Raw genomic sequence first — 16639 nt, 5'->3', positions numbered from 1 at the left:
TGCAGAAACGTTTTCGAAAACAACTAAAAAATAATTCCAAACATTACAATCATACATGTTCTTACTTAGAATGAAATTAAATATTTGAATTAATTAATTTGTCTAATCATAGGAATGCGGAAAATTTTGAACTTTTTAAAGAGTTTCCAAAATCATATCCCTAATGCCAAAATTGTGTCTTTTTGTTTTTTTTGTTTTTTTTTTTTTTTTAAGAACATAAACAAACACGCACATACATTATCAGCAACTCTTGCAGCTGTCATATAGAAATGGAAATTCTGTTGCTGACAGTCATAGAATACAATAAGCATATTCCAAAATGATAGAAGACCAAAATGCTCAAATGTAGTGAACAGTCAAGTAACCTGTAATGAGCGGGCCCTAGCTGCAGCTTTCTCTAGTGCCTTCAATCTGTTAGCTTCCATTCGGGCTCTTTGTTCTTCTGTGATATCATTCTCAATAGACTGACTAACTTTGTCATTTGGAACTTGATTAGGTAATTCTTTTGCCGGTGTTATACCATTTTGCAAATTCGCCGAAGGTTGCTGCAATTAAATAGTAAGAAACAAAATAATGATATTATTATTCAACATCACTTTCAGTAGCTGGCCTTTAATTATTTTGTATATTCATAGTAGGTACTGCTGTTCAAAGGCATCTTGAACGCATGGAGAATTTCCTCTTCCAGGATTACATCATACAATAAAAAAGTAGTCACTCCTCATCAAGGCACCAATCCTAGAATACCTGCTTTTGACTAAGTCGAACTTCTTCCTTTTCAAATTCACATAAGTAGAAATTTTACTGCTTTTCTATTCCAATTCTCGAGACATTTGTATGTTGAACATGTTAAGAACCTACCTTATAGTAACGTATTTAACAACATTTATCAGGACCCAACTAAACATTTGATCCTAAACAATGACAAATGGCAGCAGTTCTCTTCAATAAAACTAACAGACACAAGTACATTCTGACAAAATGATAGGCAACTGAACTAACTATAAAACGAAGAATAGCTTGAAAGAAGAATGTAACATACTTCAATAGCATTTTCATAAACATCCTGGAGCATGTCTTCCTGAATATCATCAATGTTATGGTTCTTCGAAGATGAATCTTCCTTGTGATGGCGTACTTCCTCGGAACTTATAGCCTCTACAAAAACCAAAAGAATCAGTCAGCATTCAACATGGTTACAGTCAAGACCATGTTTGTTCCCATCTAATATTGTACAGATTAAGTATACTAATAATTTTTCAAAGAGAAAAATGGTTTATCTAGTAAAGAATATGTTAGAAACTAGCGACTGATCCATCCCATGATTCCAGGAATTAACTGATGTAATGAATTAACTTATGGAATCGATAGAAAGGTACAAATCACAGCTCGTTGCAAAAGGTTTTACACAAACTTATGGAATCGATTACACTGAGACATTTGCCCCAATTGCAAAGTTCAACACAATAAGAGTCCTCCTATCATTAGCGGCAAATCTGGATTGGCCTCTGGTTCAACTTGACGTGAAGAATGCCTTTTTAAATGGTGAATTGGAGGAAGAAGTGTATATGAGCCTACCACCCGGGTTTGAAGAGAGTAAGAGAAACAAGATGGTGTGCAAGCTGAAGAAATCGCTATATGGACTGAAACAGTCTCTGCGCGCATGGTTTGATAGATTTTCAAAGGTGATTAAAAGCCATGGATACTCACAAGGACAAACCGATCACACGTTGTTTGTTAAGCACTCATCAGATGGAAAGATCACAGTCCTAATAGTATATGTAGATGATATAATACTTACTAGGGACAACTTTGAAGAAATGACGAGAATTAAAAGGTTGATGGCTGAGGAGTTTGAAGTTAAAGATCTCGGTACGCTGAGATATTTCTTGGGAATGGAAGTTGCAAGAAGCAAAACTGGGATCTCCATATCACAAAGGAAGTATACACTAGACCTATTGGTACGTGGATTTATCACCACTTAGGCACCCTTTCCCTACAAGCTAGCTTTTGGGGATGAGTTCTACTCAAGGGTTATAACAATTAGTATCAGAGCATGCTCCTCCTCAGGCCCACGTTGCGGAAGGGGCGACCTAGAAAGGCCAAAGTGGGCCACCCAGAGTGGGCCGCCGTGGACGTCGGTGTCGGAAGCGTAGTGGTCTGTTAGGATCCTGGTTGAGTCCCACATTGCTAAAGTATGGGCTGAGCATGTGGGTTTATAACCACTTGGACACCCTCTCCCTACAAGCTAGCTTTTGGGGATGAATTCTACCCAAGGGTTATAATAGCAAACCAATAGAAACTCCAATTGAACAAGGAGGCAAGGCAAAAGCAATTGGTGGAGAGATGGCTGATAGAGAAAGATATCAACGGCTAGTGGGAAAACTGATATACCTCTCACATACAAGATCGGACATCGCCTTTGCAGTTAGTGTGGTAAGCCAACAAATGCATTCACCGCGCCAATGACACTTCGAATCTATTTATCGGATATTGAGATATCTCAAAAAGACACCGGGAAGAGGATTATTTTTTGGAAAAGAAGAAAACAGGAGAGTGGAAATCTTCACTGATGCCGATTGGGCTGGATCTGTCAAAGATAGGAAATCAACATCCAGATATTGCACACGCCTTTGGGGGAACTTGGTGACTTGGCGCAGTAAAAAACAGTCCGTAGTAGCAAGAAGCAGCGCTGAAGCTGAATACAGAGCCATGGTTCATGGCATCTGCGAAGCAATTTGGTTGAAACGGTTGCTAGAAGAGTTGAAGATCAGTTGTGAGTTTCCTATGCAGCTCTACTGTGATAACAAGGCTACTATCAGCATAGCACATAACCCAGTTCATCATGATAGAACCAAACATGTGGAGGTGGATAGACACTTTATTACTGAAAAGCTAGAGAAGGGAATCATCAGCATTGAGTACATTCCTACAGGACAACAAGTTGCGGATATACTCACCAAAGGACTTTCTAGACCAACGTTCGAGTATTTTGTAGGCAAGCTTAGGCTTATTGATATCTACGGCCAAGCTTGAAGGGGAGTGTTAGCAGATAAGATCTTTTAGAGATAGGTTGAATAAGTCAATAGTTATCTTTATTATTTAGTTTATTATTTCCGGTTATTTAGATTAGGAATTATCAATTAGTATTTGAATTCAAATAGGATAGATTATCTTAGAGAAGATAATGGACTCAGTATTCAAGCCCTAGTCTATTTAAGTGAACTTTTTTTCGATTAATAAAGCAAGGCAGATTTATTTGAACTGCGTTCAGGCCCTTTATTGTTTCTATATATTTTCCCGAAATGATCTTTCTTTTAAGCTCAGACAAGGTTTAAGAATGTTAAATTGGCACTCGCCAAAGCCATCAATGATTCTGAAAGGCAACGAACTAGAATGCAAATTGCAAAACAGTAGTATTCCGCTTCTCTTTTGCATGAAAATACGCCACACAAGGAGCATGGTGGAAGCAACGCCCGTTACAGGTGACCATCTAATAGTAGATGATGTCTTTGACATCCATGAAGTGCAAAGCATCATAAACAAGTTTAGCCCATGCTCACTTAGCTCTAATGCTTAAAGATAGAATGAAAATATCATGACCTACTAAGATAACATATACCAAGCTGATGATCAGCTGTGAAGGAGAGTCACCAATAAGCCTTGCAGGATTTAGCTAATGTCAAATGCCTGTGCGTCCGTGAAAAACCAGTTGACAAGATATTGTTCAGAAAGCATTTATTAGATTACAGCAGCCAACAGTGTCCATATCATAGAATTGGATAAAGAAGATATAACAGATGCATGCCATTCACTACAACCAAACACTTCCATAATAACAACATTAGCAAAATATCCAACAAACCTTGTCCATCATGAGGATTTTCATCTTCAACTGGTGGTTCATGCAATTTTGTTGGATCCCCTCCGCTGGCAACTCTTTCTCTCAATTCTCTAAGACATGTCTACTCAACAATGCTCAAAACATGTGAGAGGTGTATTATGTTAGGGTGCATCAATGCACGTATAAAGAAAAAAAGCATCACATTGCAAGATAGCAAATGATGCCAAAACCAATATCTGGAAAGTCTCGCTGGATTTGCAGAGGGCACCTTGAAGTAAATTCTGCAACCAATTTTATTTATAACAATATATATATATATATTATATAATATATATATATATATATACTAAACTGCTAAAAAAAGTATATGGAAATGTGTGCCTATGTGAGTGTGTTCGATTAAAATGTTGCTGAAAAGACAAAAGAGTTGCAATCATGCTATTGCCGCTAGGACGTTATAAGTGAAACATTTGAAATAGCGAACTTGATAGAGATAGTTTTATAGAAAAAGTTCATAATGTCTGAGAAAAGATACCACAGCGATTTCAATAACTTAACTTGCGGGACACATCTCCTAGGCCTTTTAAATTTCTTGTTTTGGTTTCTCAACTTGCAAAGCCTATGGAAAACTAACCAATTTGAAAGCAAAAGGCCAGAATGCCGACTTTTAGTATAATGATTTGTTGAGTTGTGCAATAATTTATAAAAGATGTTTTCAAAAGATTGATGAAATTGAAACAGATATTAAACTTCTGAGTTTACGATGCAATATCATTTTAGCCTTTCCATTGTCCTTAAGAAATATAAAAGTGAGAATCAGAAATTAGTAAAGTATCTACAATCTAATACCAATACATAAAAATATACAAAAGAATATTACAACAATCGTTCTGCCAAATAGCATCTTATAAACCAGGAAGGAAAGATTTAAGGCTGCCTTACCTTTACGCGTTTTGTAGCAGCAACTTGTTCCACCTTATGTACAAACTGATCAAATGAATAATAAGGGAGCAAACGAGAATGCCATTCGCCATACATGCGAATCAGGTTCCCTAGATCGCTAACCTGCAAGGGAATTAGCAAACAGAAGAGCAACTAAAATTAATAACTGTCGGATATTGTTCTTTCCCGTTTCTTTCACAGAACATATCTCAATTTGGAGGAATAAACTATGCTACTATCCTTGATTATGGAATGAAAAGCCGATTAACTGCAGGGCTCAAGACTGATAAGGGGCACGAGATCGTGAAAGTTCAACGAGTTCAACTACTTTCTTATCAAATAAATCACTGATTTCGCCTTCAAAAGAAATAAGAGCGAAAAACAATCGAAAGAAAGAGATTTTCTAGGTAATCTTCAATTTTCTCCAACACGTATGGAAATTGGCAATATAAAAGATATGACAATATATGTTTTAAAGATGCATCTTAATCGGCAATATACCAAATAAAAGTGCCCATAAACAGTTTACTTGGTGGCGTGTACCTCTTATAATGACTAATCAATGAACCCAAAATCCACATTGATTTACAAATAAAAAAGAAAAATTGCTTGAATTATTGAGTTCCTATATTTATGTCAGATGAGCATAAACCCCAAGTTAACAATACGATTGATACCTAAAACTATAGGGGGAAAAAAGAATCAAATTATTAAAAAAAAACACACAAAAAAAACGCTTTTAAAGATTTGTAATTTGATTATTTTACAGAAATAGCAAACAAATAAGATGTACGGATAGAGAAATGGGAGAGAGAATCAAAGAAAGGGAAAAGTTGAACGATCAAGAACAAGAGATTAGAGAGACGAACCTCGTGGCCGCGACCGCGGTACTTGAAGGCGCGAGGGAAGTGGCGGAGGACATAACCGAGGCCATCGTCGGAGAGAAGCAGCTGAGGGGTGAGCTTGGGCCTCACCCTCGGAGGCAGGACCTTTTTTGGCGGCTTCGCCGAGGATTTCTCGGCGGTTCCGGGACCACTCTTGAAAGAAGAAGACGAAGGAGTAGATCTGAAGGAAGTATTAAGGTTGGGATTGGAATTGGGGATCGGAGCGGAGGACGGACAGTCGCGGGACCAGTGGCCCGGTCGGCCGCATTTGTAGCAACCCGTCGGAGCCGCCTTCTCCTTCGCCATTTTCTTCTTCGAAAATCAATTTGACTGCTCTTTTTCTCCAAGATCGAGGATGGATTTCTAGGGTCCGGGGCTTTGGGCTGCTCTTTTTTTTTTTTTCTCCTCTCTCTCTCTCTCTGCGGCTTTGTTTTTGGCGGGAAAATAGGAGGGAAGGGAAATAGATATTGAACGTGACTGAAAAAATTAAAATTAAAAAGAAAAAGAAAGAAATGAAAAAAGGAAAAGTTTTAAGGTTTATTTCCAAACATAACCTCCAAATTACAAGCATGAGTCTCATTTTGAACCACATCACTCTCGTAAATGACAGTCGAATCAAGGAAAAAAAGAAATCACTTTACTACCTTGTATTTTTTTTTTAAAAACAAATTACTCTGGCACTGTATTTTATAATATTAAAAAGAGACTCTGACAGGGGACAATAATTTTACCTTCCCAATGGGTATGAATATGATTGAAGAGTTCGTATTTAATTTAAAGTCTTATTTATTTTATCGATTTAAATTTAAAATTTGAATTTTATTTTAATAAAAAATTATCAAAAATAATTATATTTAATTTTTTTATTATAGTAAAAAATTCTCACATATAGTCACATCTAAACTCGAATCAACGAATTAAACAGACTGTTTAGTTCGTTGATTCGAGTTTTTAATTCGAGTTGAGATGTAATTTTATGTGAGAACTTTTTACCGTAACAAAAAATTAGATATGACTGTTTCTGAGATATTTTTACTGTAATAAAACTCAAATTTTAAACTCTAATCGGTAAAATAAACGGACTTTAAAAGCATAATATAATCCTTACTACATTTATTATATATTAATAAAAAAACTCTACGAATATTTGAGTTGACGATTACGTTGAGCGCATTAAAAAACAAATCCACAAAACTACTTATAAACAACAAAATCAATCAGAACAATTTATAATATAATTCTTGCTCATCTGAGCATTAATTTAACAAATAGATATTGACCTAATTGAAAGTCAGTACTCATCAAATTGGTTGTTTGGGTTTCGCATTGGTTCTTTTTCAGAGAAAAGGTCTGGGTTTGGCTTTTGGATTGTTTGGTTGCTGAGAACCTCTCCATGAAAAGGAAAGAAAATTTGGAGGAAGAAGAAAGGAACTAGATGCACAATAGTAAATCCACACCCACATGACGGTGATAGAGAACCTAAACTCCCGACGACAGCACACTTTTGTCAAGAACCTAAACTCCCATTTTCGAACTCTTCTTTTACTTGAGTTCGTTCAAAGGCAGGAAAGTTCTCGAACTCTCTTGTGTTTCAAACGAAAGAAGTTTGATGTAACAAAACTTCAAATTGAGTTCAGATTGAGTTCAGAAGCGGATGAAGTTTGTCTTTTTTTTTTCTTTTTTTTTTTTTTGGTTCCACGGATGGAGTTTTTTAAGATTTTGCGATAGTCTTTGGCTCTGCGGCGCTGGCTTTTTTTTCTGGTGGGCGCAGCAGCACCCAAAAGCTGGAGCTTAGGTTCGTGGTAGTTTTCGCACATCAGAGCGCCGCGACTGTTAATTTATAGAGTGTTTTTAATACAAGAATTTGTGTTATAATTTAAATTATAATTTGTGACTCGTTATAGTATTTTTTTTCATAAAAAATATACATAAATTGAGAATAATTTTAAATTCGTAAACTAAACGTTTACTTACTAATTCATCTTAAAAATTTAAACTGTTAAGAAATGGGCCAACAATAATTATTTAAAATTGAAATATATTAAAAACTTAATACATAATGATAATTTAAATTGAGATAAAAAGTGTAATTATAAGAATTTAAACTCAGACATTCCGCTCAATAGTTTAGAGCATATTTAGTTTATTGATTTGAGTTTTTAATTCGAGTTGAGATATAATTTTACGTGAGTTTATAACTGTAATAAAAAAATTAAATGTGACTATTTTTAAAAATGTTTTACTGTAATAAAACTCAAATTCTAAACTCCAATCGGTAAAATAAACTAAACTTTAATACTTTAACAGTGACGCTCGTTTTCTCTAGCCGCGCGTCCATAACTTCTCCAAATTGCCCTTTTTAAGCTCCAAAGCTTCATTTAGCTTCCAAAACACCTAAAAACACAAAATACTCAGAGAAATAAGCAAGAAAACATAGGAGAAAATTACCTGGAAAACTATGTCAACTTATGCGATTATCAGCTTGGATTAAATATTCAATCTCAGCCAGCTCCAAGATTTGGCCTCCGACCTACTCTTCCATTCCATGATGATGATTTCCACCCATCAAAATAGCAGAATTAGAAAATACACAGTAATACTGAAACGGTTCGCGTTCGTTGTCGTTCTTGTGAGCTTTCTCCGGATTAGAAAATACACAGTAATGCGAATTTGAGTACGGTACGTACTAAAAAAGAAGGCGTTTTATGCCCTTGTCGCCTGCAGAGGACATGGATATGGGCAGGCAACAGTTCGTGCATTTGATGGATGTGGAACGATGTGTGCTACACCATGGATTATGGAATAATTTCCCGGATTACATCCTTTATGAGAAATAACAATGTCTTTGAGGACTTCTTAATGAAAATTATTTTACAAAACTCAGATGATTGGCAATTACTCTTATAATATGCAAGGCGCAATATTTGCGACTGATTTCATTTCATTTTGAACAAACACTATACTGATACTCTCACGCAGCATTCAAAAGGGAAATGACATGATCTCTCTCTCAATGGCATTATCATTCATCACCAAATTAAAGCGAATCACACCCATCCCAATGACATTTTCTTTCATCCCTAAGATGACCTGTAATAGGTTGCAATTCGTTCTTCACACATTACCTATTCCAAATCAATAAATTAACAAACCCCTCTAATTCTATTTCCATTTCAAGCCTCTATCGACGATGACTTGTAACAAATGTTTCAAAATTTAAAGTATTATATACAAATATTTCCCATGCCAAAGCAGGTGTATCACTAGGAGATTTTCATTCAATGACCCAAAAACGTGACTCCAAGTGGGTCCATATCTAATATCTTTCAAGAGTTCATAGACCAATCATAACTCTTGTATGAAATACTAATTGGGCCTCCGTCGCTCAAAAGATGTGTCAAAAGACCCGCTTTAGTTGCATCCAAGTAATTCATGATCCATTTTAGGATTTCTTTCTCCTGTCCAAAATCAGAGTCGAACCTGCAGGAAATATGAAAGTAAGTTTAAGAAGTATACTTCTTTCCATTATGTAAAGTTCACACAAATATTCTTCAGCTTCATTAACCATTATGTAGTTAATTGTCAAGATGAAAGTGAAAAGTTTTAAGGGCTTGGTTTGCTCACCACTTGATGATTCGGGTGAGATGCACCGTTCTCTTTTCCAAATCAACATCCATTCCAACACTCTGAAAGAACTCTCTTGCAGCACTTCTTAGTTCAGTTTCAACTCCTTGGGATGAAAAGAACCTCACCGTTGGGCTTGATCTTGTCCCATTGCATAGACCGAAATGGATTAATGGATTCACTTTAGAAAGAGCAAGCTGAAATTTTTTAAAATAACTGTTAGAATTTCTGCCCATTTCAAACCAAGAATGCATGGAACAGAAGCTTTAAATTGTAATTCCTTCTATCAAGTCCCATTCATTCTAAGTTGAGGTTTAAACAAACACTAAATGAAGCACAAAAAGGGGGAAATAGCTGTCCTATTTTCTACTCAAAATTAAGTTGCAGGCAAGCCATATATACATACATATATATACATATATATATATAGACAAAGAAAATTCCTCTGAACTGATTAAACTTACTTTAAGTTGGTAGGATTTAGACTAGAACTCTACAAGTTAGACTTATTTTAAGCTTATAATGATGCCTTTTTGCTTATCAAGCTAATGATGATGCTTACAAAAGTCATTTTTACCTCTAAACGCTTGTCTCCAGAGCCAAATGGTTTGACCAAGAAATAAGGAGGCCTGCGATTGTTTCTCAGAATGCCATTCTTTATGGTACTAAGGGAATAGGGATGCCCTCCGACTAAATATTGGAAGTCAGAGAAGAATCTCCTATCCATTACACCTTCTGGATGCCCTAACCTGATGACTGCATGGATGACCATGGCATTGTACAAGTTCAAGAAGAAGGCTAGCCTCTGATCTGGTGAGAGTTCAACGAGGTTTATCCGATGAAGTTCTCGAGTCAAATTTACATACCTGAAATCAGCAGAGAGAAAGGAGTATAACTTAAAAGAGAAGTCAATTTGACTTGAAAAAAAAAAAAGAATATGCATGAAATGATAGTCACATGATCTGTCACCATACTCAGCTATTTGGCCAGTTAAAAAATTGCTAGGATAGGCATTATTATATGCAAATATTTTAGAATTTTTTTCTCTACCAGAGCTTGTAAGGCCAGAAGAATAAAGACCAAAGTTTAAGAACAAGAATAATACTTAGTACACCTTTAAAATTAGAAACTGATAATGCATAAACTATATTGTTCTACAATGAATATTGAAAAGATATGCTGAGCAAGGAACAAGGAAAACGAAGAAGAAATCTAAACTTACCTTCGAAATTCCTCGCTGTTGCTGATGCCAATATAATCAACATGGCATCTGTCATCAGAGGCATAGGCCTCAAGTATGGCAGACATGATCTTGGTGAGCTTTTCACCAACTTTGGCTGCAGACTTTGGCTGACCATCGTTTGTGGATCCTCGGAAGTTATAGCATTTGGGGATAAATGGTTCGTGTTCGAGAAAATGATAGAAATGGTTTCCGTCTTCAAAGTCATTCTCTCTGCATAAACATGTAAAAGGGAAACATTTATACGCAGAGAAAAATTTGTACTGATAATCTTTAGTATCTCTTGCACGAAATGCTTTATTACCCAAAGACGTGGTGGATGAAGTGCTTCTTGGCAAGCTGCTTTCCGATCTCAACTGCCTGCATGTGTTGTAACATATAACTTTAAAAAAAAAAAAAAAAAAAAAAAAAAAAAAAAAAAGAGATATTTCCCAAAATTCTAACAAGTATTTGTTTTTTTTTTTTTTAAGAAAAACTTTGATGATAACACAGAGGTAAGTTATGATCAACAAACTACATTTTGTTTCTCTTTTCCTTGCTATGTCAAACAACAGACGCAAACATAATCAAATACGTTAAATGCATTATGTATCTATTTTTTTTTCATGATAATATCAACTATTAAAGGATGATTCTTGCAAATTGACCTAGTCGTTGTATGCGATGTTGAAGGGACCGATTTAACAAATGAATGAATAAAAGAAGCCCCTCAGCTCATAATAAAATTTTACATAATCTCCAAAGTCCAAACTTACAAAGTCAACGGCTACATCAGAATAAATTATCTTAAATGAAGAGGGAATTGAATTGATATCCTAGGGCTTAATCCACTGTCCCTAGACTCCAAATACATGTTCTATTCCTGAGCACAGCAAATAAAATTGGATAACATAAATTTAGAGTAGCGGTAATTAAAAAATAATAAAATAAAAGAAGTTAGGCCTGTTTAGTTTGTTGATTCAAATTTATAATTCGAGTTGAGATATAATTTTATATGAGAGCTTTTTACTATAGTAAAAAAGTTAGATGTGACTGTTTTTTAGAGTGTTTTACTGTAATAAAACTCAAATCGGTGAAATGAATAATACCTTAAACTCTTTATTCGAATTTGTAAAATCGACTCTGGAAAATAAAATATTACATATGGGACCGGATGAACAAGCCCAAAAAGCTTAACATGTCTCCTTGTCAACGGGACGGGTAGGATGGATAATGACTCTAACTGCCTTGTATATTATTATGGGCCCCACCTGGAAGGGCTGTCTCATTCTTTAAGGAACCGTGTAAACTCATGGGTCATGCAAAGCCTTAGGTTAATTAGCTAAATATGGCCCACCAAATAAATCAGAAAAATGAAAAATAAAAACAAAGACGAAAACCAGAAACGTGCTTTTCATCTACGACACTTTACATAAAGAACAATGCCATAGGTAATTATGATTTTCATCCAGCTAGAGAACACATACTAAACTGCATAGAAATTACAATCTACATATAAATCACATGGACACTCACGATATTATCGCATGAAATTCTGTGACAAATAAAAAAAAAAGTTGTAATAATCAGCAGAAACTTAAGATCTTCTATTAACCATGATTTATTACGTCCTATCTATATCATACTGCGTAAAATGTATATTACACTATTACGTCTGCATGTGTACAAATGTGATGTGAAAAGAACATGTGGTGACGAAAATGCTAGTTTTCCATGAATTTTTTCATTATGAACCTTTCTTCCACTCCAAATATGAAATTGAATGACATGGAGCGTTATCGCACGACCGTTGTGATAGAAAGAGAGTGGACCCCCCGTGCTAACAGGCTCTCAACGATAATTACACTCATTCCTACTCGTGAAGGCAATTATTATCCCAATAACTCTATCACTATAGCTCCTATTGACTAATAATAACGCGCAAACTAGCATCATTTTTCTTCAACTTTTTTGTTAGTATACTCAAATTTTTTAACCGTGATATAAAATTATGTAAAAATTAAAAAATACGTAAATTTAACGATTAAAAATTTTAATTTATACTGTCGTATGAGAAAATCTCTCAAAAAGGTTCTCATGACCAGATACAACTAATTTATTTCAATAGATAACGGTTTCGTTCATTTCACCGATTTGAGTTTTCAGTTCTAGATTTTTACAGTTAAAAGCTTTACGAAAATGTTACATCTAATTTTTTTTCTTTTGTTACAGTTCAAAACTCTCAAAAAATGTCACATTTCAACTCAAATTTACAAAGTGAACGAGACCTCATAAAATCATGAGAGACCCGTCATTGTTTATTTATTATTAAAATTGTTCATTGCCTGATGAAGACTAAAAGAGGTCCCAAATTGGGTCCAGAAAAAAATATTGCAGGAATATACGCAAATTGATTAAAAAGGTCAATTTTATATTTAATTTCCTTTCTATTGAAAAGAATGAGTACGATAAATTCGTTAACCAAATCAAAGCAACTATATATGCCAACTATATAATTTTTTATTGCACCTATAAATGAGTTAAGTAATATATTCAACTCTTCCTAATAAAAAGATAATATATTCAGCTCTGCAAACAAGATTTTATGGATGTATTAGTTATCATCAACCGCATGGTCATCATCATTAATGTTTGCTAAGTTTAGGATTTACTCCACTTAATTTGTTATTTTCCAACAAGTTCATGCATTTTTCTTTTAAAAAAAAAATCGCTTTAGAAATTTCGAAACTTCAACTTTTTAACTGACAGAGACAGTAGATAACCCGAGAGACCCAAGTTCTTTTTTATAATAAAAATTAGATGCCACGCAGGGCACTGTAACAAACGGTCTCCGTGGCTTTTACGCCGAACGATGTTTGAACATCAAAGTCTCTATTTACTTTGTTAGGTTAAATTAGGAATGTTTGGTTAGAAGATTTAAATTATGATTTGAATTATAGTTCATAATTTATTACAGTATTTTTTCTCATAAAAAATATACGTAAATAAAAAATGATTCTAATCACATGATTATAATCCATAAACTAAAAGTCTCCTAATAATTTTAACATAAAAATTTAAACTGCGTGGTTTAAATTATAGTTTGAATTAATATTAAATTTTTAGTTAAAATTTTAAATTAAGCAAAAAATAAAATTTTAATTTGTGTTTGATAAGTGTGAAAAATAGAGAGTGAATATTTTTTTATTGTTTAAAAATGATTTGAACGGTTGAATTTGAGAGAAACTAAACTCTAAATAACTCAGTTTAAATGAATAATATAATTCAAATTGCATGTTTATCAAATGAGAGTTTAATTATACTCACTATTTAAACTGAAATAAATTAGTGAAACAAATTGGGGCAAAATTAATGGACAAGAAAGCGCGAGTCCACTGTTTACTGTACACGCAACGCAGAGAATAAAAGAAAGAAAAACCGAAAACGAATCAGAACGTGTACCTTCCGACGGCCGCAGTCCAAGTGTTGAATGATCGCCTCCACCATCTCTCCCCCAGCGAAGCAGTTCTTGACGATCTTCATCTTCATCAGACGGTCCTGAATCGGCAATCTCTGCCTCAAAACCCTAACGATCCCTATCACGTCGTCCGTCGATTCTTCCTCCTCCGGATGATCGTCGTCGTCGAATCCGTACACAGGTGGGGCCGGCGCGTCGTCGGGGCACTTGCTCTCCAGCATCTCCCTCGCTCTCCGGTCGAATCCCCCGCAGTTCCTCAGCGAATTCAGCGCCACAAGACCTCCGAACAGTTTCTCGTTGAAGAAAATCTGAGGCACCGATGAACTCCCCGTTCTCTCCACCAGCTCCTTCTCTCTCTGCGGATAAACGTCGATGTTGATCTCCACGAATTTCAGCCCCTTCTCTCGGAGAAACCGCCTCACAGCTGTGCAGTCACGGCAATTGGACCTCGAGAAGAAGCTGATCCGACCTTTAATGGCCGCTTGTTTCTCCGATTTCTGTATTTCTTCTTCCTCGCTCTTGAGCTTCACGATCACTCTGAGACCGGAGAGATTGAACTCCGTAACGTCGGTCTTGGTCTTCGCCTTCGCTTTTGGCTCGTCGAGGTTTTCCTTCAACGACGACAATCTCTTCACGATCGCTGCAGAGAAGCCGTTGCTCCTCTCGCGGATGAACTTCCCGATCGCCGGCATGTCGTACGGCGACTGCGGCTGGTCTTCCGAAACGTCGTCGTTCAATCCCCGTGGCGCCTCGGGCTTCGGGAGCAGCGAATGAGGCTGGAGAACTTTCACGTCGCAAATCATCTTCCGAATAGTATCTTCGATCTCGTCCGATTTCTCCGACGAAAAGTTCTCGGATTCCCCTGATTTTCCGGACGGATTCGAATCGTTTCGTTTGGAAAAGCATTTTTCCTCACGCTTTTCCGCGGAAATCAGTCCGTTGCCGCGTGAGAGAGTCGTGGGCTCTGAAGAATCCATTTTCAAGAAACGTGAAAGTGAAAGAGAAAGAGAGAAAACGTAAGGGAAATGTTCTAAGAAGACAAGAACATGAGAGAGAGGACAAAAGAAAAGAGGGAAGAGAGCGAAGAAGGCAAGGTGAATGGATGGGATGGGACAGAAAGCGAACGATGATATCGGGGGAGGTTTTATGGAGAGGGGGTTTAACAGAGAGAAGACAAGAGAAATAGAAGAAGTCAAAGAAAATACCGGACGTTATGACCGTTTAAATTTTTTTATTGGGCCGACTCGTCGCTCGCCGGCCCAAACTTTGATGTTCACCCATCCACGTGGCCCCATTATTCTACATTTCCGTGTTTTGCGGCTAAAAATTTTAAGGAGAATTTTTTGGTACCTATCATTAAATTCTCTTAAAATGTTGATTCTTTATTTAATTCAATGTAAGGTTTTCATTTTATACGTTTCTTTTACGTAGTATACGCCTTCCCATAAAAGTCCAGTTTTGACTTTACCCTTAAAAAAAAAAATCTAATTTTGACGTGAATTTAACTATTTCCAATTGTAAATATATGCATGCCGTTTTAAGAGAAAATTTGCGTACTGCTGGGGGGTGATAACTGGCAATGTTGCTTAGTCTGCATGATAAAATCTTGAGTTCAATGTAGTTTTAGGGCCTGTTTAGTTCGTTAATTCGAGTTTTTAATTTGAGTTGAGATGTAATTTTATGTAAGAGCTTTTTACTGTAACAAAAAAGTTAGATGTGACTGTTTCTTATAGTTTTTTACTATAATAAAACTTGAATTTTAAACTCGAGTCGGTGAAATGAACGGGAACTTAATGTAATAGATATAATATATAAAGCTCGTTAGTTTTGTTGATTTGAGTTTTAAACTTGAGTTGAGAAGTTAATTTATGCGAGAGAAAAAATTATATCATAAAAAGTTAAATTTAAATTTTTTAAGAGAAAACGTTGTATAAAAAACTTTAGTTGTGATTGTAACTAATAAAATGAAGGATGACATAAACAATTCAACTTGTGATACCACGTGAGATTGTCGAGTCTTCAAATGATTATTTGGGTGCACCAATCTTTGTTTGAGTAACTTTTTTTCTTGAATAAAAACTAGTACGTGTATTGTGGTTTGTCATTATTGAATTTGGAAACAATAATTTTGTACTAATCTTGTATCTAGTACCTAAGAGATAAGAGGATAAAAGGAATTGGGAACATGGTGGATCTTTGTAACTTTTCAAATGGCAATTGAAATATCGTTTTAGTTATTTTCAGCAACTAAAAATGCCCCCACTATGGCCGAGTCGCAGATGAAGTTGTGGAAACTTAGGCTGAGTCATTCAATGGCGCTAATCTAGGGGCTAATTTTTGTTAGTTGCCAGTTGGTGTGCTTGACACGTTACTCTGTAGCGCGATGGTCAGATTGTTATTATTGAGTCCTCTTTGTTGATTGTGTTTACTGTTTTGTAATAGAAGCGTTAATATTTATATCTTATTGGTGTTAGTTTATGTTATTTTGTTATTTGTGTTAGTAATAATGGAGATGGCTTTCCCGTTTTTTAAACTTGTTAGTGTATCTCACCCATTTATCGATATGGGTGAAGGTGTCTGACTAAATTTTATTGTATATTGTGTCACTCGTATCCCTATTATTTGGAATTTTATCATGGTTGACTGGG

At 35.6% G+C, this 16639-nt stretch overlaps 2 protein-coding genes across 2 annotated transcripts; both read right to left on the bottom strand.

The window, feature by feature from the left end:
- Nucleotides 1–233: 233 nt before the first annotated feature.
- LOC21398106 (TIMELESS-interacting protein) lies at nt 234–6086 on the bottom strand. The gene is made up of 5 exons (XM_010114006.2): nt 5656–6086; nt 4787–4909; nt 3866–3965; nt 1043–1158; nt 234–545 (listed from the first exon to the last, which is right to left on the bottom strand). The coding sequence occupies exons 1-5, from the start codon at nt 5974–5976 to the stop codon at nt 357–359; spliced, it is 849 nt and encodes a 282-aa protein (XP_010112308.1). The 5' UTR covers nt 5977–6086; the 3' UTR covers nt 234–356.
- Nucleotides 6087–8674: 2588 nt separating this feature from the next.
- On the bottom strand, nt 8675–15209 carry LOC21398105. Its single transcript, XM_010114005.2, has 6 exons — nt 13976–15209; nt 10839–10894; nt 10517–10747; nt 9872–10160; nt 9295–9491; nt 8675–9150 (listed from the first exon to the last, which is right to left on the bottom strand). Exons 1-6 carry the CDS (start codon nt 14966–14968, stop codon nt 8997–8999), a joined length of 1920 nt encoding a protein of 639 aa, XP_010112307.1. The 5' UTR covers nt 14969–15209; the 3' UTR covers nt 8675–8996.
- Between the last annotated feature and the right edge of the window lie 1430 nt (nt 15210–16639).

This window comes from Morus notabilis, unplaced genomic scaffold (assembly GCF_000414095.1).
Source record: "Morus notabilis unplaced genomic scaffold, ASM41409v2 Scaffold72, whole genome shotgun sequence".
In the NCBI taxonomy this organism is placed as follows: Eukaryota; Viridiplantae; Streptophyta; class Magnoliopsida; order Rosales; family Moraceae; genus Morus; species Morus notabilis.
The sequence above is the reverse complement of the archived record's forward strand: the minus strand, read 5'-3'. Positions and strand labels throughout refer to the sequence as shown.

What these genes read in the sequence shown, in the direction of transcription:
- LOC21398105 (XM_010114005.2), bottom strand. Translation starts at nt 14,968, where the DNA reads ATGGATTCTTCAGAGCCCACGACTCTCTCACGCGGCAACGGACTGATT. An exon ending in TGGACTGCGGCCGTCGGAAG is followed by an intron (nt 10,895 to 13,975) that starts GTACACGTTCTG and finishes CAACACATGCAG; the next exon opens with GCAGTTGAGATCGGAAAGCA. An exon ending in CTGGAGACAAGCGTTTAGAG is followed by an intron (nt 9,492 to 9,871) that starts GTAAAAATGACT and finishes AAAAAATTTCAG; the next exon opens with CTTGCTCTTTCTAAAGTGAA.
- LOC21398106 (XM_010114006.2), bottom strand. Translation starts at nt 5,976, where the DNA reads ATGGCGAAGGAGAAGGCGGCTCCGACGGGTTGCTACAAATGCGGCCGA. An exon ending in CTGCTACAAAACGCGTAAAG is followed by an intron (nt 3,966 to 4,786) that starts GTAAGGCAGCCT and finishes ATTGTTGAGTAG; the next exon opens with ACATGTCTTAGAGAATTGAG. An exon ending in AAATCCTCATGATGGACAAG is followed by an intron (nt 1,159 to 3,865) that starts GTTTGTTGGATA and finishes TGGTTTTTGTAG; the next exon opens with AGGCTATAAGTTCCGAGGAA.